Source organism: Colias croceus, chromosome 11, assembly GCF_905220415.1.
Source record: "Colias croceus chromosome 11, ilColCroc2.1".
Lineage (NCBI taxonomy): Eukaryota > Metazoa > Arthropoda > Insecta > Lepidoptera > Pieridae > Colias > Colias croceus.
In genome coordinates, this window is record NC_059547.1 from 8,564,453 (window position 1) to 8,589,400 (window position 24,948).

The 24,948-nt window shown below is 34.2% G+C and overlaps 2 protein-coding genes across 3 annotated transcripts; both read right to left on the reverse strand.

The window, feature by feature from the left end:
• Positions 1-46: 46 nt before the first annotated feature.
• LOC123695306 lies at positions 47-2,729 on the reverse strand. The gene is given in 1 exon segment (XM_045641105.1): positions 47-2,729. A coding segment is annotated over 1 exon segment (1,851 nt). The 5' UTR covers positions 2,557-2,729; the 3' UTR covers positions 47-705.
• Positions 2,730-3,634: 905 nt separating this feature from the next.
• Positions 3,635-24,948, reverse strand: LOC123695509 (suppressor of cytokine signaling 2-like). Of its 2 annotated transcripts, none has more exons than XM_045641382.1 (4): positions 24,506-24,948; positions 6,879-7,168; positions 5,899-6,044; positions 3,635-5,149 (listed from the first exon to the last, which is right to left on the reverse strand). In XM_045641382.1, the coding sequence occupies exons 1-4, from the start codon at positions 24,522-24,524 to the stop codon at positions 4,822-4,824; spliced, it is 783 nt and encodes a 260-aa protein (XP_045497338.1). In that variant the 5' UTR covers positions 24,525-24,948; the 3' UTR covers positions 3,635-4,821. The 2 variants fall into 2 exon arrangements, with proteins under 2 accessions (XP_045497338.1, XP_045497337.1); XM_045641381.1 differs by lacking the exon at positions 24,506-24,948 and adding an exon at positions 8,276-8,812.

Genomic DNA, 24,948 nt, shown 5'->3' on the forward strand with positions numbered 1-24,948 from the left:
AGCAAAATTTTCTACAGAAGGTAATCCAGATAAAATAAAGAGGGTACACAGTAAGTATAATTTAATATTTTAAAACATGTTTATTTAAATAAAATCTTTAATTAAGAACACTATAGATTAATCAATATTTCCAATTACTTAATTTGGAGGTAAAACATATGAAACTCTGAAATGCAATAACAATTTTATTTATCTAATATCGGCAATGATACTGTGATACATAGAAACAATTCGAATATTTATTAAGAATGATATTAAAAATTTGAACACTCAAGTTAATAATTGTCATTGACTTACAAACAATAAACGGCCTATAATCCCAGTTTTGACTGTGCAATAGTTTACAAGAATAACAGTGTTTTAATTGCGGTACAGTGATTTTCAGGATTAAGTAATATATTTTTTGTAAATCAATGAGCTTAATAAAATATGCCAAATGTCAATTAATTTAACATTATACTGCCTTATATATTAAAATGCATAGCCATAATATAACTAATTAAAATATCACACATTTATTACTATTCTAGAAGATACACATTTAAGTAAATATTAAAATATTGATTACACATTTTATTGGCTATTGAGATTGACAAAATCTAAACAATAGTAGTTTTGGTCTCCGTGATTAAATACTGTTGAAAATGACTAGAAATTTATCACACACATAAGCTACATACAGCAGCAAGCTCTAATACATAATTTTTAACTTTCAGCAACAAAAAGTTTCGGCAACTCTGTTTCAAGACGAATCACTCTTACGGTGGAAGATAAGTGCCAATTATCATATGGATCTGATTTCTTTGCCCCATAATTCTCTGGAGCAACAAATGTACTGTAATATGATATTAATTCGTGAGATTGGTCGCCATCTAAATCGGCAATGGTGAGGGACCTTTCTTGGAATTCTAAATCAGGTTGGCATGTGGGCAATGGGGTATTAGAATTGATCTGCCCACGCACACATATCTGAAGTATATCCGTTTGACTGACATTCACATGAATATATGTTTGCAATTTATCAAATGCAACTAAAACAATTCTCTCGGAAATATCGTGAGCTACAAAATTGTCGTATTTAATGAATGACGATATGGATGCAATATTGATAGAGGGGCGATAATAAAATTTGTCGTATGTATTTTTCGGGCTTGAATTCTGCACGTTGTATCTTATTTCGTCGATTTTAAGTGCACCCTTTGCTAGGTGTGCACTGTTCCACTGTCATAATTTTAATACAAAGCCTTGTATTGAGTTTGGGAAAGCAAACAAGCTAGGCCTCATTGCATAGACATGATTGGCTGTATACTCCCAGCTCACATTCGTTGTTCCATTGCGTTCGAGAATCAACTTCAGACTAACTTTACATGAAGTTGGACATTCACCATAGTTTTCTACTCTTAATTTACCAGCACCATTTGTATACACTTGCTTGGTGTTTCCAATATTATTTTTCAAGCTTAAATTAACTCTTTTAGATGTTGAGGATACAGAAGAAGTGTCATTTGTGGTACGATCAAACTTTAAAAGCTTTTTATATAGTTCTGGATATATCTGTCGAACAGCCACTGATGTGCCATTTTTGCATAGATAAGTTATGTTAGCCGTTTCATTCAGCAGTTTGACGGAGAGACAATTATCAATGATCATTGGATCTCCTATAATATTTCCTGTTGCACCAGAAATTATGAGGATTGAATTATGATTTGTATTTGGATAAACTGTAGCAACTGTAAGGAGATCATTCACTTTATCCTTATCCATATCTTCAACAACCATGGGGAAATCAATTGCTGCTATGTTACTAAATACTTTTCCTTGTTTATGAATGTACCAATAATATGTTCCGGATAATGGATTCAAGGCCGCAAGCAAACCTTCTGTACCTGAGACTATACAATCATTCTGCTTATCATTATTAACATCAAGTATGTTACAATTTATTTCTGTAGGAATCCTAGTCTCACGAGTATACCAACCCACTTTTCCAGTGTTGCCTACTATTAACAAAACTCCATTTACATTGTCGTTGTTATTTTGATTATTTTTCATATGATTGCCTCGGTAAATAAATATTAGGTTTTTTGTATTAGGTATTGCACCATCAACTACTTGAACGGCACCGGATAACTCGATTTCATCGTAAGGTACCTCCCAGCTAGTACTTTTATCTTGCCATTCTTTGTTTGCACAGCTGCCTACATCGGAGCATGGTATTCCCCATAAAAATATAACAACAGTGAAAAGGCAAAGAAAAATCGAAGCGACAAAGGCGCATCGGCGCGGGAATGACATTTTGTTGGAGACATCTGATTGTAAGAAGCTTACGTTATCCATAGTGCTCTCCATGGTATTCAGATTGGTATTGTAATCGTCCATATCGCTCATACTGTAATTTTTTGAAGATTGAAGACCGCTATTGTAATCCACATTATTGCAACTATCGGAGGCTTTGATATGAACTGCATTTTGCAATTTCTGATCGTCTTCGGAGTCGGAATCTGATACAAGCTGCTTTAGCGGTGCATACGTACCACCATTTCCATTCGTGGACATGACTCTAAAATAAACAGCCTTTCACATGGCGAGTATCATCGATAAATAGATTCACTGGGTTAAACACAGTAAGTCGTACAAAAATATAATCTTGAAAATTTTAGACTAACAAAATCAATATTCATTAACTGCGCAGCTGTAAGGCAGCTGTATTTATTTTATGTGACAGTTGACAGTGACTGCCTCATAAAACCCACAGAACATACAAAGGTACCTAGGTAGGTAATCATAATCCAATTTACGTAATTATGTACGTGTGTATACCAAGGTGTATACCTAATAAAATTATAGAAATTAAATTTAGGTACTTTTCTCTCTACAATAAAATATTCGGACTACTCTTACTGTTTTTTTTTCAATGCATTAGTTTATCAGGAAATATCGATTCATCAAGTGAAACAAAATATGCTGCCTACGGGCAACGGCTTTTTAAGTATTCGCATATCTGCACTATGCAGAGTTTGCATAGTGCATGATATGCAAACGCTTAAAACTCTTTCTCGTTTACAGCTTATTGCAGTATACCCACTCAAAACTTAACTTGGAAGAGAATTACATTCGAATTTTCCCCTTTTCAGTGCGAGCCTCCTAGTTCAACAATTCAAGGCATTATAGTTTAGATATGATATATCTAGATCAGACCACAATAGGTATAATGCACTACTCGACACCGAAACTACGCGCCAGGCGGCAAATAGTCGTGTCGCGCAGGGTAATTACGCCTAGTGCGGTTGGACCTTTAGATTTGGATAGATGATGAATCTATACTCATACTTTGTACTCATATTAGGTATAAAGCTGAAGAGTTTGTTTGTTTGTTTGAACGCGCTAATCTCAGGAACTACTGGTCCGATTTGAAAAATTGTTTCGGTATTAAAATTTAATACCGAATATAGCTAATTAATAGCCCATTTATCGAGGAAGGCTATAGGCTTTATATCTAAGACCAACAGGAGCGGCGCAACGCGGCTAAAACCGCGGGGCACAGCTAGTAATTTAAAAAATTAACCAAAAAAATAAGTAGAACTGATAATCGTTTCAGGTTCTCCAAGGAAATGTTAGAAATAAAACCATAACATATAGGCAGAATGTATATTTCTTTTATATAAATTACTTGCAGTTCTTTTCATACATTAGTCTAACATTAAACACATTTCTATTATGTCACACTTATTTAAATTGGTGCTTTAACTTAAAAGAATGGTAAAGATTAACCAAGGAATAATATGCGTACATTTTGAGGCTGAAACCACTGTTGTGACTAATAAATAATTTAATAACAGCGATTTTTTTTCCACTATAAGTACCTCACGATTCATATCGTTAGCTAAAACGTTTTATTGTCGTACAGAAAATCCATATACGACTTACAATGCAATATAATGCAAGCTGACCATACGATTCGTGAGCAAGTCTAATTTATCTGGCGCCTAGACTAACACTAATTGAGATTATTAAAGGTACATGATTTTACAATATATTAGTGAATGTCACGAGCCACGCTTACAGTCGACCATTACATGATCGGTATTCATTTTTGACATACATCTCCTACACTAATTAAAATTAAGAAATAAATAGGAAACAAGAACTATTTACAAACGCAGCCTCAAAAACACCTTCTATTTAATATCATTGTGTATTTATTTCCATTGATGGCACATTTTGTACAATATTCCAACTGTTGTGTGATTTGGGTGTATTAAGCTATATAGAATTGAACCTTTATAATACAGGAATTTTTAATATAGGAACAAATTAATTTTTACTTAAGATTTAATGAATAATTATTAGCTTTTAACCTAAGTTAGTAGAGAAATAAATAAATAAAAATATATAAACTCTACAAAATATTGTGATGATATTCTTAATATAATGGACAAGATCAGGCATCAACTTTGCATATTGTAAATAAAAATCGGTGACAACAGACGTACATCTGTATTATATTATTGAAAGGAATCAGTCTTGAATTACATGTTCAGACATTATATACAGACAAAAATCTACCCGACACAGAATCAAACACTTCACTAAATACCATATTTGAGTCCCATATTCAATACTATTAAATAATACACGAGTTACGATTACCTAAACGTTAGTCGGTACATAAAGGAGCCCGCCCTTTACCTAGCATCCCGTACTAGCAACATAATGGGAGCGAGTACGAACTAATGTTACTGTACTCGGTGGCAAAAATTCACTAATACCCTAATTATCTTCACTAAACGTTCCAATTGAACTAAGTAAACAGATCTGGTGTTAGATTGAGTATGGATATTCCCCGAGGTACTCTATGAGGGTCGAGGGTAGCGGGAGCAGCCTGTGCTTGGGGGCGCACCAGAGTTTAGGCGTGAGGGGGTTGGAGTCCAGCGCTTTGTGGACAGCTAGTCGAGCGGAGTGGAGAAGGCTTGGTGGAGATTGTCTCAGTGGAGTCTTGAGGAGAACTGGCGAGTGGGCACAGCCTTCTCGGTCCACCCACACGGTGCCAGCGGAACCACGGGCACCAACGCTTGTGTAGTGTTGCACTAGCTCCACCACACACCTGAACCTGGGCATGAACCTCGCTAGCGGCCTGTCGCAGTCTAACCTGAAAAGATGAAATATTTATATGAAAAAATCGTCCATAAGGTAGTTAATAGTGTTGAAACCATTTTGTACCAACTAATGTTTGATTCATAATAATTATTCAAGGAAGCCATAATGTCCTCACATAAACAATCCGAGTAGGTAAATATTTTTTACGTTTAAAATACGTTAATCATAATTTGAAATATGTCTTTAGTCTTTACCGGTGAACAAGTACTTAACATTTTAATCAAAACTGTATAAGTGCCATAATGAAACTTTATCGAAAAAGCTGCTAGCAAAGAATGTATTCATGACATCAGTGTACGTACATCGCGATTAGCAGTAAGCGGTAATGTCAAAGCTATTTAACACAGAAAAACCGCAATACTAGGAAGAATTACGCCCAATACCTATTGCACAGCGCTCGTTGCCGGTGTTGACTCAGTAATTATCTAACACTCGTAACAAGTTTCGTAAATAAATTCGATGAATGAACCTAAATAATTTCGATTTATTATTGATGCAATGACTCATAATTATTCTATTATTCAAGACTATTCTATAATTACGCATGGAAATTTTGTTCATCAAATAATTTCCAGTTGAATAATGTCAATATGTATAATCTACCCAGACTGAAATTAATTCTACATAAATAATTAACAAACAATAATCTCTAACAAATTCGTGTGAAATTTACATTTAATCGTACTATCGGTTGTATGCTTTATCTAAATTAAGCTGCTACTATAAAGATAACACGCTTACCTAAAAAACCCTTGTTCATAATGCAGCCTAACAGATGTAGGCCCTCGTTCCGTTTGCACAGACAAAGAGAATATGAAATTTCTATCGCCAGAATCCCGAATCACGAATGCACCAACACTTGCTTCTTTTAATAAATTTCTTGCACCCTGGAAATAATAAAAAAAAAAAACGTTAGTATAGAAATTATAATTCCAAATTTTTTACAAATCTATATAACATACCCTAATCTATACTTATATTATAAAGCTGAAGAGTTTGTATGTTTGTTTGTTTGAACGCGCTAATATCAGGAACTACTGGTCCGATTTAAAAAATTCTTTCGGTGTTAGATAGCCCATTCATTGAGGAAGGCTATAGACTATATATCATCAAGCTAATACCAAAAGGAGAGGAGCCACGCGGGTGAAACCGCGGAGCGCAGCTAGTATATCATATAGGCTAGCTATTAATAGGCCGCCAGACAGTTATAAGCAAAATGAAGATATTGATGATCCCATTAATATTAAAGCAGCATACATTTTACGCTCATTTAAAATTGCTAATAGCAACAACAAACGCACACACATCACGCAAACTTATCGCCTACTAGAAACAATTATTTATAATTGATGTTTTTATTTTCTTTTAACAGAAAAATTGTAAACATGTTCAAATTAGTGGTGTTATGTGCATCCACAGTAATTAATCACTCATATTGTAATTCACATTCCTTGTTTTATTTCAATTCAATAAAAAATAATTATATTTTATCAATAAGATTACAGCAAATCATATTGTTTTCCTGTTACAATTGCTCTTGTTATTATTATTACAATCTTTACGTTGTTTTTATCATTTCTGTGTAATAAAGATAAAAGATTGTTTGGAACGTGTTACGTGTCTACTTAAACTGATAAAGGCTTGCAAATCTTTATTTTTGATTTGGCAGGAACTAAAATAACTAGTTAGAGTTCTATGTTTTCAGTAATAAATAAATTTACCTGCCAATCTAAGTTTCCATAGTACCACCCGGACAGCCGCAGTGCTTTGAGTGTATCTGCTAACCGCCGTAGTTCATCATTGTATGGTGACGGTATTAAGGGGGACGACGGCACGGTGCAGAGTGGTGAATGCGGCAAGTACGTGGGCTGTATGGTGAAGGGTGGCGTGAGAGGGGTCGTCTGAGCCTTCGCACACGACAGTGAGACACGGAGCTCATGCCTGCAGTTTGGGCAACAAGCTACGCCGGTCGACCAACTGTTAAGTGGCACCCCAACTTCGACGCACGCATCTGTAACAAACAAAACATATTTGTAACAGGTTTCAGAGCAAATATGCATTGGCTTATGTTCATAGTAACATGAGTTTCATTGCTGGCGTGTGTGCTTTATTTACCAAAGATATCACCAGCATAGTTACATGCCTGAATATACAAAATGGGACAGTGTTTGTGCTGTTTTGTAATTCAATATATAAAATATACTTTTAAGAAATATTATTAAATTCAGTATGGAATCTTTGTGCTTATCTCATGGACAGATAATGCAAGTCCTGTAGTTTTGACTAACAAGAAACTGTAGACATAACTATAAAATGTGAAGATTGTGTGCAGTGTGATCATTAAAAATAGAACTTTCTATTGAATCACAATGATTTACTTTTTCAAAATTAAATCTTTACTGATAACCATCTAGGGAAGAGTATCAAATATTTCAATACTTCAAATAAGACTGAGTAAGCATATGCACTGAGGAAAAAGCAAACGCTTGTAAATGAAACCATTGTTATGTTTCTATTTCATATCTTTTACTATCTCTCCTTAATGATTGATTGAATGAATTGATGAATAATCTTAGAGAAACTAAAATCTACATCATAATGTGAAAAAAAAAATTCGTACCATAAACAATTTTGAATTTTACATCACTACATAGTTTATAACAAAGTCGCTTTCTCTGTCCCTATGTCCCTTTGTATGCTTAAATCTTTAAAACTATGCAACGGTATTTATGCGGTTTTTTTTAATAGATAGAGTGATTCAAGAGGAAGGTTTTAGTATATAATTTATTAGGTTTTAGACAAAGCGGGCGAAGCCTCGGGCGGTAAGCTAGTTGAAATATAAAGCCTCGGGCTGTAGATATAGTTACTTACTACCCAGTATTCCTTATCACATACTATGAATAAATTCCCTTATCATTACGATTTTAGAGCTATATTTACATTGAAATGATAAGGCACAGTAAGTTGCAAGTGAACTAATAGAAGAAAAGCACGGATTCTTACAATAATTAAATAATTATCATTTTATAAATTTTTGCGTCTAACTTCAATAATATTTAAAAAGAAGTGCCCAAATAAATAATTAGCGACACATTATTTTTGTGTAAAGTAAACTCACTTTGTGAAGGTAACCTTCTTGCTATTGTCATGTTTAAAGGGCGGATTTTTAATTCCCGCCTTTCAATCAAACACATCTGCCGTTTACTCTTCGGTGGAATATTAATTGTTCCACCTATTCCGTCTTCAGAGGCCACGATTTTAAAAGTTTACTCAAACAAAAAGTCCAAAATATTTTCTTTCTTCCTCATTTGAATACCACGTTACGAAGATATCCTTCGATATAGCGAACACTGCACGAAGACAATTTTAGTATTTTACGAAACAACTTTCACTATTTCCAGTCACGACTCACGGCATCAGGCATCTGAATCCGAAATCCAAATGTCAAACACACCGCGTAAACTTTCAAATTAACAAATGTCACTTGCTAGTGATGTACAGATAATTGCACTATCCAAAGACAACTTCAATAATTCTATGATTGGTATTTAGAGTAAATGTATGTAGTTACAGTAAATTTTGACTAGTAGTGAACACAACAGCACAACACGATCGCACGACGAACACTAAAATCTAAATACAGTTGCGTATAAAGTGGGGATCGGTGCGGGAGGACGACGCGAACGGCCGAGTGAGCTGTGCGACTCAAGTGACGAAACTCGAACGCTCAGTGTTTCCGAGAATTCATTCACAAACGAACAATAATTATCTAGTTATCTAGTCATTTGCTTGCTATCTTCATTGTATTGTTTGTACGTGTCAATCATTTCTAAGTAAACTCACATTCATATCTATTTTTTTATAATTCATTAATAAGAAACACGACGAGATAGTTCGCTGAATTAGTTTTTGTGTTAAGTAAACAATTCGTAGAATAAAATTCAAACTCAAACTCAAACTCAAACATTTATTTATTCAATTAGACTTCTTCGTGAAGCACTTTTGAAACGTCAATACATATTTTTAACATTTACCACCGATTCGGAAAGCAGTATCTATGGAGAAGAATCGGCAAGAAACTCCATAGTTGCTCTTTTAAATCATTTCAGTATTACAATTTAATTTTACAAAATATGTAAGTAACCGCACGTATATATCATAATATGCCAAAGAACTGTCCTGTGGCTTTTACGCGACAACCCTCCATGGGTCTTCAAAACTTTTTAATAAACTAATTGCTAAATAAAGTGTAATAAAAGCATTAATTACTGCTTTTTTTTCTGCAAAAACCGATAAATAATCGTACCTATCTAAGAAGACAGCGCGGCGTCGCAACTTTTCGTAAACTACGTACCTACTTCCCTAATTCCATTTTTTACTGTGATGGACATGACTTGGAAAAAAGAAACGGTTTGACTAAATAGTTAAATAATGCGTGACCCGGTTACAGGAGTTCATGTATTTTTTACTGTACTGCGAGCAATACCCTAGTCACGTTCTATTCGTGGAAGTGTAACTTTTATCATTTTCACAGGTAGAGGAAAAGGTATGGTACCACAGAGTTTTGTTCGAATTTAGGTTTTCGATTAAATATTCAAAATAATTAGAGATCACTTGATAGAACAGTACCTAATTATACACCTTCCGAACATAAGTATTAATCTGATGTAGGTAGGTAATTCGTTATTACCACTTTTTATTCATCTCCATGTTTTCCAAAATTTTCTAAGATTTGGAATCGTCGATATAGCGATCCTTTTATATTTTGATATCAGAGTTACCAGACATAAACGCAGGTGGTTGGTACGCATACAAAATTCGGACGTGCCATAGAGAGCGAGTTCCCCGTAGTGCGATTATATTTGGCGTTCTCGGAATCACCTACCTGCATTGAAAAGCTTTCACATCCAAGAACCATCTGCCGTTCACGCAGTGTTCTCATCGGCCGCGGCAGCTGCGTGTTATTTATTGTGATCTCAATTCAAAATCATGTAACCCCCTATCAAAATTAAGTACCTATTATTGTTGTTCAAATTCGTTGATGCGAAAGTATGCTTTCAACATAACAGCTGCTCATCAATTTTTTTTGTTTTTTCAATGGTACGAAAATTTCTAACGACTTACTCCAACTACCCTATTCAGCCTCTAATGTTTTTGGAATGAACTGAATGAAGATTTCTACTCTCTATAGCCACGTATTACATCACTATTTTTATCTGTCTAATAATATTGCCATGTGCCTTAATATATTGCCATTTGCCGTGGTAACAAAAAGGTAACAATTCAAGGATAAGAAGGTAAGTAGAGGTACTTGTAATTTTTATGTGTACAGTGTTAAGTGTACAAATTGTATTTCATTAAGATGAAATATGTTATTTATTTAAAAAATAATGACCTAAGTACATTTTTAACACGTGAAGTCCGTATCGTATGTAAATTTATACTATATAAACCTATCACATGTATCTAAAAAGAAAAAGTAAGTTTAAGGTCATATTCTCTTCATACAAATCAATCGGAATATTAGGTAGGTACCCATCTAGGTATTTCGATTTCGTTTGCACAGTGAATACCGTTGACCAGCTGTTCTTTTTAAATGGCATGATAACATTATTATACTCAGTAGGCACCTACCGGCTACCTTATTCAAAAAAAGCCTGTTGTATTGAATTAAGACCGTTGTATCCGGATGTAAATAAAAAAATTATAATACAAATTACGGATGGAAATAGTATGTACAATGTACATGTTGCTTTATATTCAATAATACGCACGCTTATTACATATAATAAAATAAATATTAATATCATGTAGGTACCTAGTTGTAATATTTAGGAAGTTAATTTAACAAGGATAACCTACAAGGATTTAATTCAATTCAATCGTTCTATTCACTATTCATTTTGAAAAAAGTTTCATAACTAGGTAGGCTATTCCATAACAATCATTTGCATTTATGTAAATCTATATTTTTCTAAGTATCTATATTTTACATCGTAGTGGCTAATGTTAATCTTATATTTATCTAGGTATCTAAGAGGTATCTATAGTATCTACAGACCAAAATGTTGCTAAACTCATCAGCATAAATATTGATGAGCAGACAACACACGCATTTTGCGGCGAATTAATTCGTCATTACATTACACAATCCGACTTGATAAATAAATACAATTGATAATTATTTTAAAACGTGCGGACCGTGTCCTTATGGGTATCAAACCATAATATTACCGTCTTCTGGGAATTTTGTTGAACAAACGCGGGAGGTGGTTGAACCGGCAGGTTAAATACCACAGTTACTATGTTTAAAAACGATAAAATCTCAATAGCTTGTGTACCTATTTACTATATTTAAGTTTATGATCGTTGATAAGGTTAAGGACATGAAAAATGTTACGGTAAATATGTCTCAGATTGAAGAATTTCGGATAACTCAAATCCTAAAGTAAATCCTCTTAAAAGATAAACAGTGTGGGTATGCCAGAAAAAGATAATCCTGTGAATTAATTACAGTAATAAGTGCCCTTACGCACTAGCGGTTAACCGCGGGGGCGGCTAACCGCGCGGTTAGCCGCTTTCCCATTTTAATATGCAACCGCTTATGATTACTGCGTACAATCGCAATCTTACCGCTAGTGCGTGGGCACGGCTTACTTCCTACGCTGATAGAATTTTTTACCGTTTTCGGTTTTGATTCCACAGTCCACTCAACATAGCGTGATTGAAATTGTAGGTATTAGGTTCAAATATATTTGATTGGAAAAAGTTTTTTTATGCAGAAAAAGCAATTTTACAGCGAATGCTCAGATTTATAGTAAATTCAAAATCGTAATTACTAATTACTATAAGCACTCTGTGTCTGTGTGTATTATGTTCAGTTTTCTCAAGAATCAGCTAATGACTGTATCTACATAACAATAGACATTTATTTCTGTTTACTGAGAAACCATAGAATCTTCCAAAAATAGTTTTCGACACGAGAGTAGTGAAATTCCGAAATATTTCTACATATTGTAATGATGGCAAGTTGCCATACAATCTTCTTGTAATTAAATTGTGTAATAAATAAAGCAAATGTAACAGAAGATTAACCTAGATTTATTATGCAATTATGAAAGGATAATAATTCTATTTACTAATGCATTATTTATACGTCTCGCTGGTAATTAAATCTATGACATGAGATTAATATATTATGCTTGACTGAGCTTCGTTTCGTCCTCTATAAAAACACAATTTGAATTGCAAAAACATAGTATATACCTACCTATAATATTTAAAAATATAGACTAAATCATTTAAAAATATATACGAACATATTTTGCGCCGCTTTTGCTTTGTTCTGTATCGCAGAAAAAGATGAATCTTGTTCGATTGGACCTAACGAGGTTTCATACGTCTTCATAAATATAACTTATTGTTTATTTATTTTTTATCACATACAAGCCGCTTGGCTCATCTAAGCTTTCTGCTGGTGAAATAAATTTTCAAATCGGCCCAGTAGTTTCAGAGTCTATTATTTTTTTTAAACTTACGCAAGTTAAAATTTTCCTCTTAATTTATTGTAGAGCCTTGTAATTCTATACAGTCCTAGTCGTACGAAGTAATTTTATAGCAGATACAGATTAAGTTCCCAACTTGAGTTAGTGTTGCAAGTGTTGTAGACTAGGTATAGTGAGTTAACTCTACACGGCCATTGTTATTTTGGCAACGTTTTCGGAACAAAACTTTCCAACTTCGTTAGTCCGAGTGAGTTTAGATATTATGTTTAAGGTGGTTGCCGTAACATTATAATTTTGACTGCAACTGTAAAGTTATTGATAATAACAGATCATACTAGGAATGTAAAACAAAGACGTTAAAACCACATTTGTTAAATCCTTGTTTTCACGAAATGTTATCTATGAATTTCACGGAGTTCTAGTAACTACGCTTATACATACTATAGTAATATAAAACAATATGCCCATATAGAAAGTTACACAGTAATGTTCTCGCATGGTATTGTCAGTGGAGGTTTTCTCGAATTATCTGTTGTATGACAGTATCTTTCTCAGAAACGGCCTTTGTCGCTATTTATAAAGTATACCTATTATATTCTGAAAGGTGTTCGTTACACCTTCGCCTCGATACTTGGAAAAATATGAATAATTTTGTACTTTGCACACGCTTGGCTTTATAGAATTTTAAAATTAGAATATAATATGGTAGTTATGCAGTATAAAACCTGCACCAATAGTCCTATCAGCATATTTATGAAAGCAAATTGTAAGCTCTTTACGGAGCTAAATCTATTTTTTATTGACACAATAATTTGTAATATTTATTGGAAGATCTTGATAATATCGACTATCACGAGGTGGACAATATCATGTTCCCTGTAAGAAGTTCAAAATCTAACTTTTTTCTAAATTTGATGCAAATCGAATTGCATCATGCATAACAGCATAACATCCCACTTTATGTTTAAGTGGTATACAAAAATTAAAGAGTAAACCGATGACGAAATTTGGATTAAAATGAATACTCAAAATCAATTAAGCAACAAAACCTCACCGATAAATTTCGTGGAAACCATTTCAGTACATTTAACAGCCTTTCGTAAGCATTTCACTGAACGGAATAAATGATATGGCTTATTGGTATACACATGAGATTATACCTACATAATATATTTTACAGTAAGACAGTTTAATAAGCGCCCGTTAGAACTTGGAAATGAACTGAACTTTCACATAGCCCAACATGTAATATTATGATACACGTATAAATGTCTCGGATTATCTTGAATTAATTTAATATTATACTTATTTGCTAGCTTGTAGGTACTGACAAGTTCGTATACCTATTAAACTAGGCCCTTTTTTCACCAAAACATATCTTTAAAAAGACTGTTACAGAGAATTTAATTTGTAATGGCACTTTGGCCTGTAAAGTAGGTACGCGAGCGAAGCTGCGGGATGAAAGTATATCATAAAGTCACGTCATCCGAGAATTTTGTCAAACCTTTAACGATTTCTTTGAATTAGTTGTATCTGTCTGAGTTTCAAGTCTAGACTAGATCGGGTTGCTATGACAACGCGTTCGTTGCGAGAATTGTGAATGATTTCATCATTAATCTTTATTAAGCGCGCGGTATCGCCTTTCCGAGACTATTAATCTCTTTCACTACAAAGTGGTTGTTAATTAAGAATATATAAGAATATCTTTTGAATTTCTAATGCACTAGAAACTATTACTACTACCCCTTTACTATCTAACATTATTATATTATCTGTGCTACTCATTGAGATATATAATATGTACGTACTGTGGTGCTACTACTAAATGTTTGTAAATAAATTCATTTTTTTGTTATCGTATTTATTTGTTTCCTTGTATGAGTCATTATTAATATTTATGACAAGATAGTATCATCAATTACTACCTAATACTTAATTCCAGGTACTACGTTCGTAAATACATACACTATACAGATAGTAATACGTAATAACACAGCAACAGTAAGTACTAATCCGATTGAATAAAATTTTATATCTGGCTGCCTACAATTTGATTATTGCACCGTGAGGCGTGAACGACCAAATAGGTCAACACTTGGTCAACATTTCTTCAAACTCAACTGTAAAAAAATGTAAGTATACGGATCTGTCATTTAGGTGTCACTTGAAGACATTTATCAGTAAGTAGCAACGAGCAACACCGTTTAGCAGAATTAGACCCGAGTGCTTATTTTGTGGGTGTTAAAAGTAAACTACTAGGAAACACTCGTCATACCGCACATTATCGTTATGAAGAAATATTCACTGAGTCACAGGGCTGAACTCGTCGAGTTTCTTTGTTTTATTTTTGTTGCGTCCTTGTAGTAAAAAATAACAATTCTAAGTATAAATATTTCTGGCAACCCATTTGTCTGGATGAAAAGCGAATCTGGTTTATTGTAAATACAATGAATTCCTGAACGAGTACGTAATTTCGAAACTAAAAAACAATAATACATACCAATACTATGAACCTATCTCGTTTACAGAAAAATTAGATAATAAATATAACACTAATAGCATATAATACTGAAACGTTTAATAATAATATAAATGGGCCTATACTATCATTTGCTATCTATTTACTATCATATCATAATATTTTCAATCAGAAGGGCATATAAATAAAAGAATAATAATGTATGCCAATGTAAACGTGTTAACAAAATAATGATGTCAACACAACGGAATTTAAATTTCGATTGTTGCAACAGCTGTTGTTAACGGCTCGTTTGTTAAATTCACGTAAAAATGTATTATCAAGAAGTAAGAGCAGGACATTGCGAAATTAATTTATATAACGCAGCAAAACCGCCATCGTTTCTCAGAAGGCGATTTAAATGTTCCGCGAATAATCGCATGTCGATATTAAAACACAATTTGTATTATTACGATATCTTGGATATAAAATATCCGAACGTATTTCCAAGAAGGACGTCTAATAAAGACCTCGAGTGCTTTCGATACCTTAATTGGTTGGTTACAAGAATATGCCACTACCTGATAACTTCTGTTGATTTGAAGCTTTTTTCCCACGACGCGAATGTCTTGTACTGGGGTTTATAAATAACTAATTATTTAACGATGGTATAGACTTTAAGGGATATGGTCAAGGACTAAGGTTCAAATAGTTATTATTTTATGCTCATAATGATATTTGGAACGATTTTTACAGCAACTCAGCTGTCAAGGCTTTTTCAGTATCGCCAATTAAATACTGTAGTAGTAAGTAATTGTAGATTTTTTATTGTAGGTAATGCAACATGAATTGATATTAAATCATCCATCCATTTAGACAATAATTTACACAAACGGCGTGCTAGATTTCCGATAACATTTCATTACCTACAGGTAAAAATACATTTTTAACACTTTAACGTGCTTTAACATATATTTTGTTAACCTTTTGAGCCCCAAGCGGCCCGATCGGTCCCATACACAATAGATTTTCTATTGTGTCTGTGGTTCACCCTTTCATTGTTCGTACTAAAAGGTGTTCATATAATCTTGATAGTTGATGTGACATCAAAGGTTAGTAATATCTACCTAGATGCGTCTATATCGAGTGTTTGTCCAACGTCCCCGCAAGGTTATGGATAATGGAATATACAAGGTGTATAGTTATTTAAAGATCTTTACATAATATGTATCACTAACAGTTGCCTTGCTACCATTTTCGATCTTTATTTTTATTGATATGTGATAAAATTGTGAGTCAATATTGGTCACAGTTTATTTTCTTTTTATCTGGGTATTCCCTATACGCTATGATAAGATAATATGTTGCTGATATCTTTTGGTAATCTCACCTGAATACATAACTATTCAGAGCCTCAAAACGTCGTCTTACTTTGGTCGATTATTATCGTTGCATTGTAATAAATAATAAAACAGTTATTTCTTTACCTCCAATCAACGTATGGCAGTTACCAAAATAGTAGGTAACTTAACTTGGATGTTATAAATTGATTTGAAATTTGAATTAACAGCTCTAACAGCTATTCATAATATGGCGATAAGTCGATGATACTCGTAATGGGTTGCATAGATAATTGGGTATACAATCCCCTTATTTTTATAAAAAAAAATATCACGTTGTTGCAGAAAATATTTCTCTCTGAGTTCGATTTTCAATTGCGCAGTTTCAAAAGCTTTTAAGAGAAAATTGGATGCCGGGAGCGAGGGCCTTTTAATTTAAGCTTTATGCAAGTAAAAGCAAATAAAAATGTTGATCGAATATTCTTCGTCCAATATTGTTGTATTTTATAGTTAATTGGGTTAACGATTTTATAATTGAGTCCTTGTTAATTTTAAAAGCATTTCGTAAATATTAAATTCGTTAATAATAAATTAATCCGGTAGAAAGTACTCGTTTTACAATCATTTTATCTTCAAGTATGTTTTCGAATGTGAATAACTATTTAATTTCTATTTTATATCTAAATTCTAAATGACGAATCAGTGTTTCTATAAAATAACTATACGGAATAGATGTAGAGCAACATAAGAAATAAACTTTATCAGTTTTTTCTCAAAGCAAAGTCCAGTTTTTATGTTATAAAAGATAAGGAGATGAATCGGGAACTGAAATCAAGTTTCAAATACAAACACGTTCTACTTAAAAATTGAAATCAAAATCGGTAGAGCTCTTTTTATCATACACTAGCGGTCCGCCCCGGCTTCGCCCGTGGTACATATTTACGTTTTCTCTACATAAGAACCATCCTCGTACTTCAAGGAATATAATAAAAAAAGAATTAACGAAATCGGTTCAGCCGTTCTCAAGTTATGCGCTTACCAACACATTTTGGGATTCATTTTTATAGGTATTATAGATTATAGGTACACGATTTTTATGTTTATACTCAAATGTGCTAGAACCTTAGATCATTAATGGTGATACTATACGAGCGGTTTTCCCGCCGCGGGAATCCGCTCGCCAACGCTACCGCAGACCATCAAACTGCACGGGACGCGGTTTATCGCTGTTTTCTGTTCATTTGAACATCACGAGCGAGCGCCAAGGTCCCGCGCCGAATGATGTAACGTAGCGGGAAACCGTCCGTGTAGTTTAAAGCGCCGGTTATCAGCGGCGGTTTGACGCTGCATGCGGCGGTCGAATTTGTCCCGCCTGTGAACCGCGACGGGAAACCGCGCAGTGTAGACTGTAGTATGCAGCATACAACTTTCATATTAAATTGTGACTAGTGCGGTTCAGAAGCGGAATCCCGCGGCGGGAAAACCGCTCGTATAGTATCACCCTTAGTTACTTAATGATCTAAGGCTAGAACTGTTTAGCTCATTTTAATACCAATTTAATAATCATGCTCATCAATCTCCTCAGAACACACTTGCTTTATCGCTATTGATATTAGATGTCTCAGTTTTTTCACACTTCAGATCAACACTTCGCTTAAAGATATTTAAAAAGATGTGAGATGATACGAAACGCAACGTTTTAAAAAAATAATATAACAATCATCACTATGGAAAACATTCAGCATTTCTGACTCCCACTAGTTTTTGATATATACGTCACTCCAAACCGTATTGGATATAATATGTATACCTATATAATAGACGAGTTATTTTCCGGAAACTCATATGCAATGGACACGGCCTTCACAAAAAATTGTTTTGAAATGTAGCTAGATTTAAATTTCAGATCATTTTTTTTGAAGTGAAACTTCTTTATCGGGGTTGGAAAAAAATTTAGTATAACATTTTTTCGTTACGCGTGACATGTTTCCGTTACGCGCCATCTTTTTCTTATCCCTACCACGCGTGATTCGACGTATTTCTGTAACGTTGCATATAATAAATTATTTTTTGAAAAATAATGTCATAAATAAGTTTTTCTTCTTACGTGTGTACACTATAATATAAGTACCTAAAACAGGCACACATTTTTTTTTTGCAAAACTGTTACAAGTATCTCGTGGATGTCAATAAGGAGATTCGTTTATAAGAAGAAAAAAATACACATTGATGTTTCGTTAGTCACTTCAGAATTCCTTTAGTAGGTGGGTACGAAAGGGCCATTCACTTTAGCCTCTGACATCGAGGCGAGGCCGCACGATTTCATCAGGTTTTCGTCGCCTACGTACCTACTCATTCGACTTCTATGAGAATTGAAAAGGTGCACTCATATGTGAACAGTAAACAATACATCGTGAAGATATATAATTTTTTAAATAAACATTTATAAAAACATTCTATAGACTGACAGATTGTTGTCAATTGTGTATCGTCCTTGGTACTCGAAAGGAAAAGGAGGACGATGACGATGATGTCAATTCATAATGTCCGAATTGGCCTCAATCCAGTGCCAATAAAAACGGAGTGTGGCGCGGCTCTGAAAGCTCATAAAGACTTTGGCAATAAACGTGCCGTTCGAATGTAGAGTTTCGCTGAGCAACCTTCGCGTGTTCTCAGAAACTTCGACGACCGGTTGGCCGTTCGACGCTGCTGATTCTCGGAACGACAACTCGTGGCCGTTTCGATTTTTTAAAATAAACGTTCCGTTATAGACTTACGTGCATAGCTTAAGATTCATAGACGCACAATTAGATGTTATGCAACCCATTAATAAGAGTGACTATTTATGTCGCGAGCCAGCCAAGCTTCCGAGTGAAAGGGCTTCCTACTCTGAACTTGTTAAACTGGTTGTTGGATAACGAATTTGCCTCCATTCACGCGTACAGTATCGCTACAGCGTTTTGCTTACCTAATGAAAATATAATATTTCTTACACGTGGCTAAATAAAACATACACTAAGAAAGTTAAACATGCGACATACGCCTTATCAGTCAATATGAGTCGCGTTGCAAGTAGGTATACGAGTATATTAATGTGCCGTTTTGCTGACGTAAATACAAATGTTACGCGCAGACTGATTGACTGACCGACGCTGAACAGGTGATCTAACTTAACCTTCACCTTATCGTAATTTATTATGATACAATTCAGTGCACTACGTTGCTTAAAAGTATGTAAATCTAAAGAAATTTTATTCTAAGTCAATATAAAGAATAATTCCTCGAAGTGTTTGTTGCGTAAACAAGTAAATAACATTTAAGAGATTTCTCAGATCTTGCAATTTGAACGGCGGCTCTGAGTATTTATAAAAAATCCTCCATCAGTCGATATTAAAACTAACAGCAGCATGGCAATCTGAGCTCTGTGTTGTTTATAGTAGAGCCATTTCGGTGCAGCAATGGAGATCAAAGCAGTATTTCAATCAGTTCATTAGGCGAAACCGCCGGCCGGCTTCGCAGTATTCCGCTATTGAAATTTAAACTAGTTTATATTCCAGAAAACGTTTTTGCTTTTCCGTTTTGTCCTAGGGCAATGGTAACAACGATATCCAACCGTGACCAAGTAAATTTATGCTACACTATAGATCCTAACACGCGACAGCTTTGGTAACGGATTGATTCAGAGAGCTGATGAGGAGATAAAATAAATGTTCATATATTAATTGAAATGAAATAGACCGGTCGATAGTAATCTCTTATAGCTTACCTCTTTACCTTATCCATTTTTTGTATCTATTCAAGTTAAAGGTAAACAGCGGTAAATATGATATCATTTCTGATCCTGGTTAATGGGAATTGATTTGATTAATCATTTCAAGGAAGTTTAATGAAATTACACGATTAAAGTTTTCTTTACAAATGGTTATGTCATTCTGCGAACTTTTGAACTGTTATTGACTAGAAAACTTACATCATTTATTACTCACATCAACATCGCTTTACAGTTTGCACCACGATGACTTCCTCATAACTTTATGGAAGAACGAATATTACAAGGCATAATGACTGTAAGTTCTAAGAAGCATAACACGAGCTTCGTACAAGTCTCAGGTCAGCAAGCGTTAAGTAAAATTTAACGGTGTGTCAATCTTAGGTTTTTCGTCATTCCGCGAACAATGGTGTACGGTGGAAAAAAAATGGGCATTATACTTGCCATTTCTCATAACAACCCTCGGGTCGGAGGCTTCTGAGGATTAATTACGCGTTCCGCGTAGGGCCGCCACCGGGCCATTCGATTCTCGGTAAACACGAATCGAAAAAGGAGCAAAAACGGACGCGGCTCATTCCGAGAACACGCATACCTGCGCCAGCGCACACATCCCACCTTCCGACGTTTCGATCCAACGCACATTTTCCTAGTAGTTTGTCTTCGAATGAATACCTCTTCTTCATATTCCTGTTAATTTTATATATCGTAACGTTACATTGATTGATTGGCTCTATTCGTGATATACCTACGTATGACGTTCAGGTACTGATTAGAAAGATTTATAATTCTTTTCTAAGATATTAATTTAGGAAAATTGAAAGAGAACAACAAAACATGTTACATTGATACGTGTGCCACCAACGTAAGTTCTGAAACAGGCAACAATTTGACTAATTGAAAATTAAAATAAAGAGCAAAACGCGGTCGGCGTTTCTGAGAATATTCATTTCAGTTATATATGGCCTGCCTTTGTATTGCCTCAACATGTTTTTCAAGATAAAACCTTTGCCTAGTAGCTTGCATAGTCAAACGACGTCGATGACACCGTTTTCTGGGAAACGATGTATGTTTGCATTATGCAATGCATTACGGCTAACATAAAAGCATAGTATTAGTTAAACTAAGTACAATTTATGTACATCTATCTATGTATCATTGTGAATGCAGTTTATAATCATGTTCTGAGAACGCTTTAAATTCTTATTTGCAGGAATTTTAATTTTATGATTATTATTCCTAACTGGCCTGTAAATTACATTTAGTGCTATTGATTTACGTTGAGTACTAGTATTAATCAAATCTGTATGCATTTATTTGCATATTTCCTTATTGTTTATCTACCTAATTAATTGTGAAACAAATTTAATGCTTTTAACCACAATGATTTTACGATCCATTTTCTGGGTAGTTACTGGTGTTATAAATTATAATGTGACAGTGTGTGGACAGTGTAGGTATATTTAAAGATCTCGAGGAGGACGAGGCAAGGACAAGATGTCAATCAACACAAAACCACAGTAACAGGTTCACCGAATATTATGCGAGTACTTGCAACGAGACAAAAGCAGTTTTTTTATTAATTGTTACTTCATGAAAAAAGATAAAAATCGTTGTAAAATTGTATTCATATAGAATCGAAGCAACGTTAGCTCTTGGACGAATGCATTTTATCCAATCCAAGTTCCGACGACGAGTACAATCGCATATTGTTTGTCATTTACCGGGAACATCAGAGACTGGTTTACGGAGAACTATTATTGCCTTTGTTTATCGGCGAAGGGAGACAATGGTGTTTTTTGCGTGGTATATTAAGCCAAAGAGCGACCACTCAATGGCTATTGTTGGTTTTTATTGTTCTACTATGATTATTTTCGTAGAACGATTGCTATTATAGGAACAATTTTATAGAAGCCATACTGAGAAGTCAAAGAGGATAAATTATACTGTTATTTAAATTACGGGGAAATTATTATCTCCTACCTTGATGTTGATTACTGACATTGAAGTTTTCTTCTAATACCTAGGTACTAAATTAGAAATGCTTTAGGAATACCACAAGAATTCTTAAGAAAAATAAGTACAAAATGAATTTATAAAATCATTTTAACAGAGGTGATCTTCTCTTCAAAGAGAAAGTGGCCTTGGCCACAAATAAAATTGCAAGCAGTACAGTAATTCAGTTTCACTCTGTAAGAAGTGAAATTAAATAATGGATAATAGCATGTACAACGTTCGTGAAAGTGACCTCCACTTTAAATTACTTTAACACTTTCTAATCGTGCAATATGTTTTAAATATAAACGGATATAAAATAAAATAAAAGGATTACCTACATAATATATAAAGATTTCAGCAATACTACCTAGCTACTAGCTTTTGGTCGCGGCTTCGATTACACTCGTTATGTAAATCTACGTCCTTGAATCAACGACACAAAAAAGTCCATCTGTTTATGAGGAGTACAGTGACAAACACACACAGAGTAAATATAAACATATGTTTATATTTTTGATAGGAAAATAGAAATTTATAGACAACGATCGATTTTCCTTTACAAAGGAAAGGTACAATGTTACGCACAATACTGACTATTGATTGCGTTGCGTAACGTCGGTTTGTTCACATAATAGGCTTTAACATCAGTACAACGTATTATCCATACTAATATTATAAATGCGAAAGTAACTCTGTCTGTCTGTTACTCAATCACGCCTAAACTACTGAACCAATTTGCATGAAATTTGGTATGGAGATATTTTGATACCCGAGAAAGGACATAGGCTACTTTTTTGTGCGAAATATGGACCACGGGCGAAGCCGGGGCGGACCGCTAGTATTATATCATATTAACATATTAATTAATTTTAATATCCTTGACACTATTCTTTTCATAAGGCGAAACAGTGGAAAATGTTTTGATTATCGTGAAGAAATTCTTGCTACTCGTTTACGATAACGTCGCACAAGTTCGTAAAATTGATATCGTACCGATACATACCTATTTGATAAAAAATACTATATCGATATAAAAACTGGATTATTATTAGTCTAGACTCTAGACTGTAAATATGTATGAGTATATAGATATCAAAGTAAAAGGCATAATTTGATGACATTTGCTAGAGCTCTACGTAGAGTCAAAATAATGAGGAATACGAATTCTGCAAACTTATCTTCTGTCTTTAGTAAAGCTTTGGATAACGTGACAGTGCCTATTGTTTTCAAATGAATGCCTGTCATTAACACGCTTCGACAACATACTTGTGTACGTAAACATTTACATTAGATCGACCGCTTCAATTAATTATTCAAGCCAGTCGTGTTATGTTAATTTCAGTATCATATCATACTCTCGTAATAAGGATACTATTTTACATGAATTTCCAATGAGATATGCAAAACTCAAAGACATTTAAATACAAAATATTCATTATCATAAGGCATGGGTCACGGGAGTGAAACAAACGCCAAATTTATCTGAAGATGAGGTCGAAGGTCGCGAACAGATAATAAATTCAAAGAAATTGAAGAGTGTCATAATAGCTCATGATTATTCTAAATTTTGATACACTGCAAGTTACATAGGTAATATACCTATGTACGACATGCGGACTGGTGAACATTTTTGTATTGTTATAGGTAAGTAGGTACATATTTTGTTTTTATTTTATGGAATTATGAATTAATGTTTATTTAAACAATTCTTCAAGCTTCTTCCATAACGATTTTAAGATTGCATTTTTTAACGAATCGAAACTTGAAGTCAATGTCGAAACATCTGTCGAATTGCACCCTATATTCTACAATCGCAATCGCCGATTGATACGGTCACAGAACTATATCGAATATGGTCTACATTTTAATTTTATGTTCTTATAAATTGTTTTATAATACATAAATCTACCCCTTTTTTGTCCTGGAAATAAGGTAAAGGTCGATGTCAAAATACAAACTGTAATAATTAATAATTACCCACCAAGTTATTTCCATAATATGACCTAGATAGGTATGTACCTTACATTCTGACCTCTTTTATTGCTTTATTTTTTTTATTTTATTAAATAATAGGTACATATTTCTGTGAAACGGCATAGCATTTAATGTAGATGACCTGAAGACCTTAGCGATATCAGTTGGCGCCATTCGTGATGTTAGTAAATTATTTTGTTTATTTTGACGTAACTTTCAAGTCCCTCTAGAACTTTCTGTACTCTACTAATTTTTGAGAAAGCATTATATAAATATTGTACTTAAACGTATTAAAACTGACTCTTACCTGGTAGTTTAACCACCATTTGAGGTGTTAACGAATGGTTGGGATCCAATGTAAACGCCTTAAAAGACAACTGAACACAGAAACACAAGTCCACTTTTAATTATATTTCCTCAAATCCACTTCATTTGCTCTTTCGATTCGCAGTAAACTCTATAAGCAGTTTCGTAGAAAGAGAATGCACTGGAGAAATTAATTTGCAGAAACCGACGTCGCTGGCGGCTGTTCGTCCGCGTGCCGTGTCAGAAACGTTTTCTAAGAAAGCTCACATTCAATTTCACTCAATGTCGAGAGTATTTATCACAGATAACGATATCGCAACGGGAGGTGAAAGTTCGACGAGGCGGGCTGCATCGACGTAAGCCCTCTCCTGTGTATGAAAGTCGACTGGCGAACGCGAAATAAACACGCGGGATGCAAGCGAACGCCAACGCGACCGACCCGCG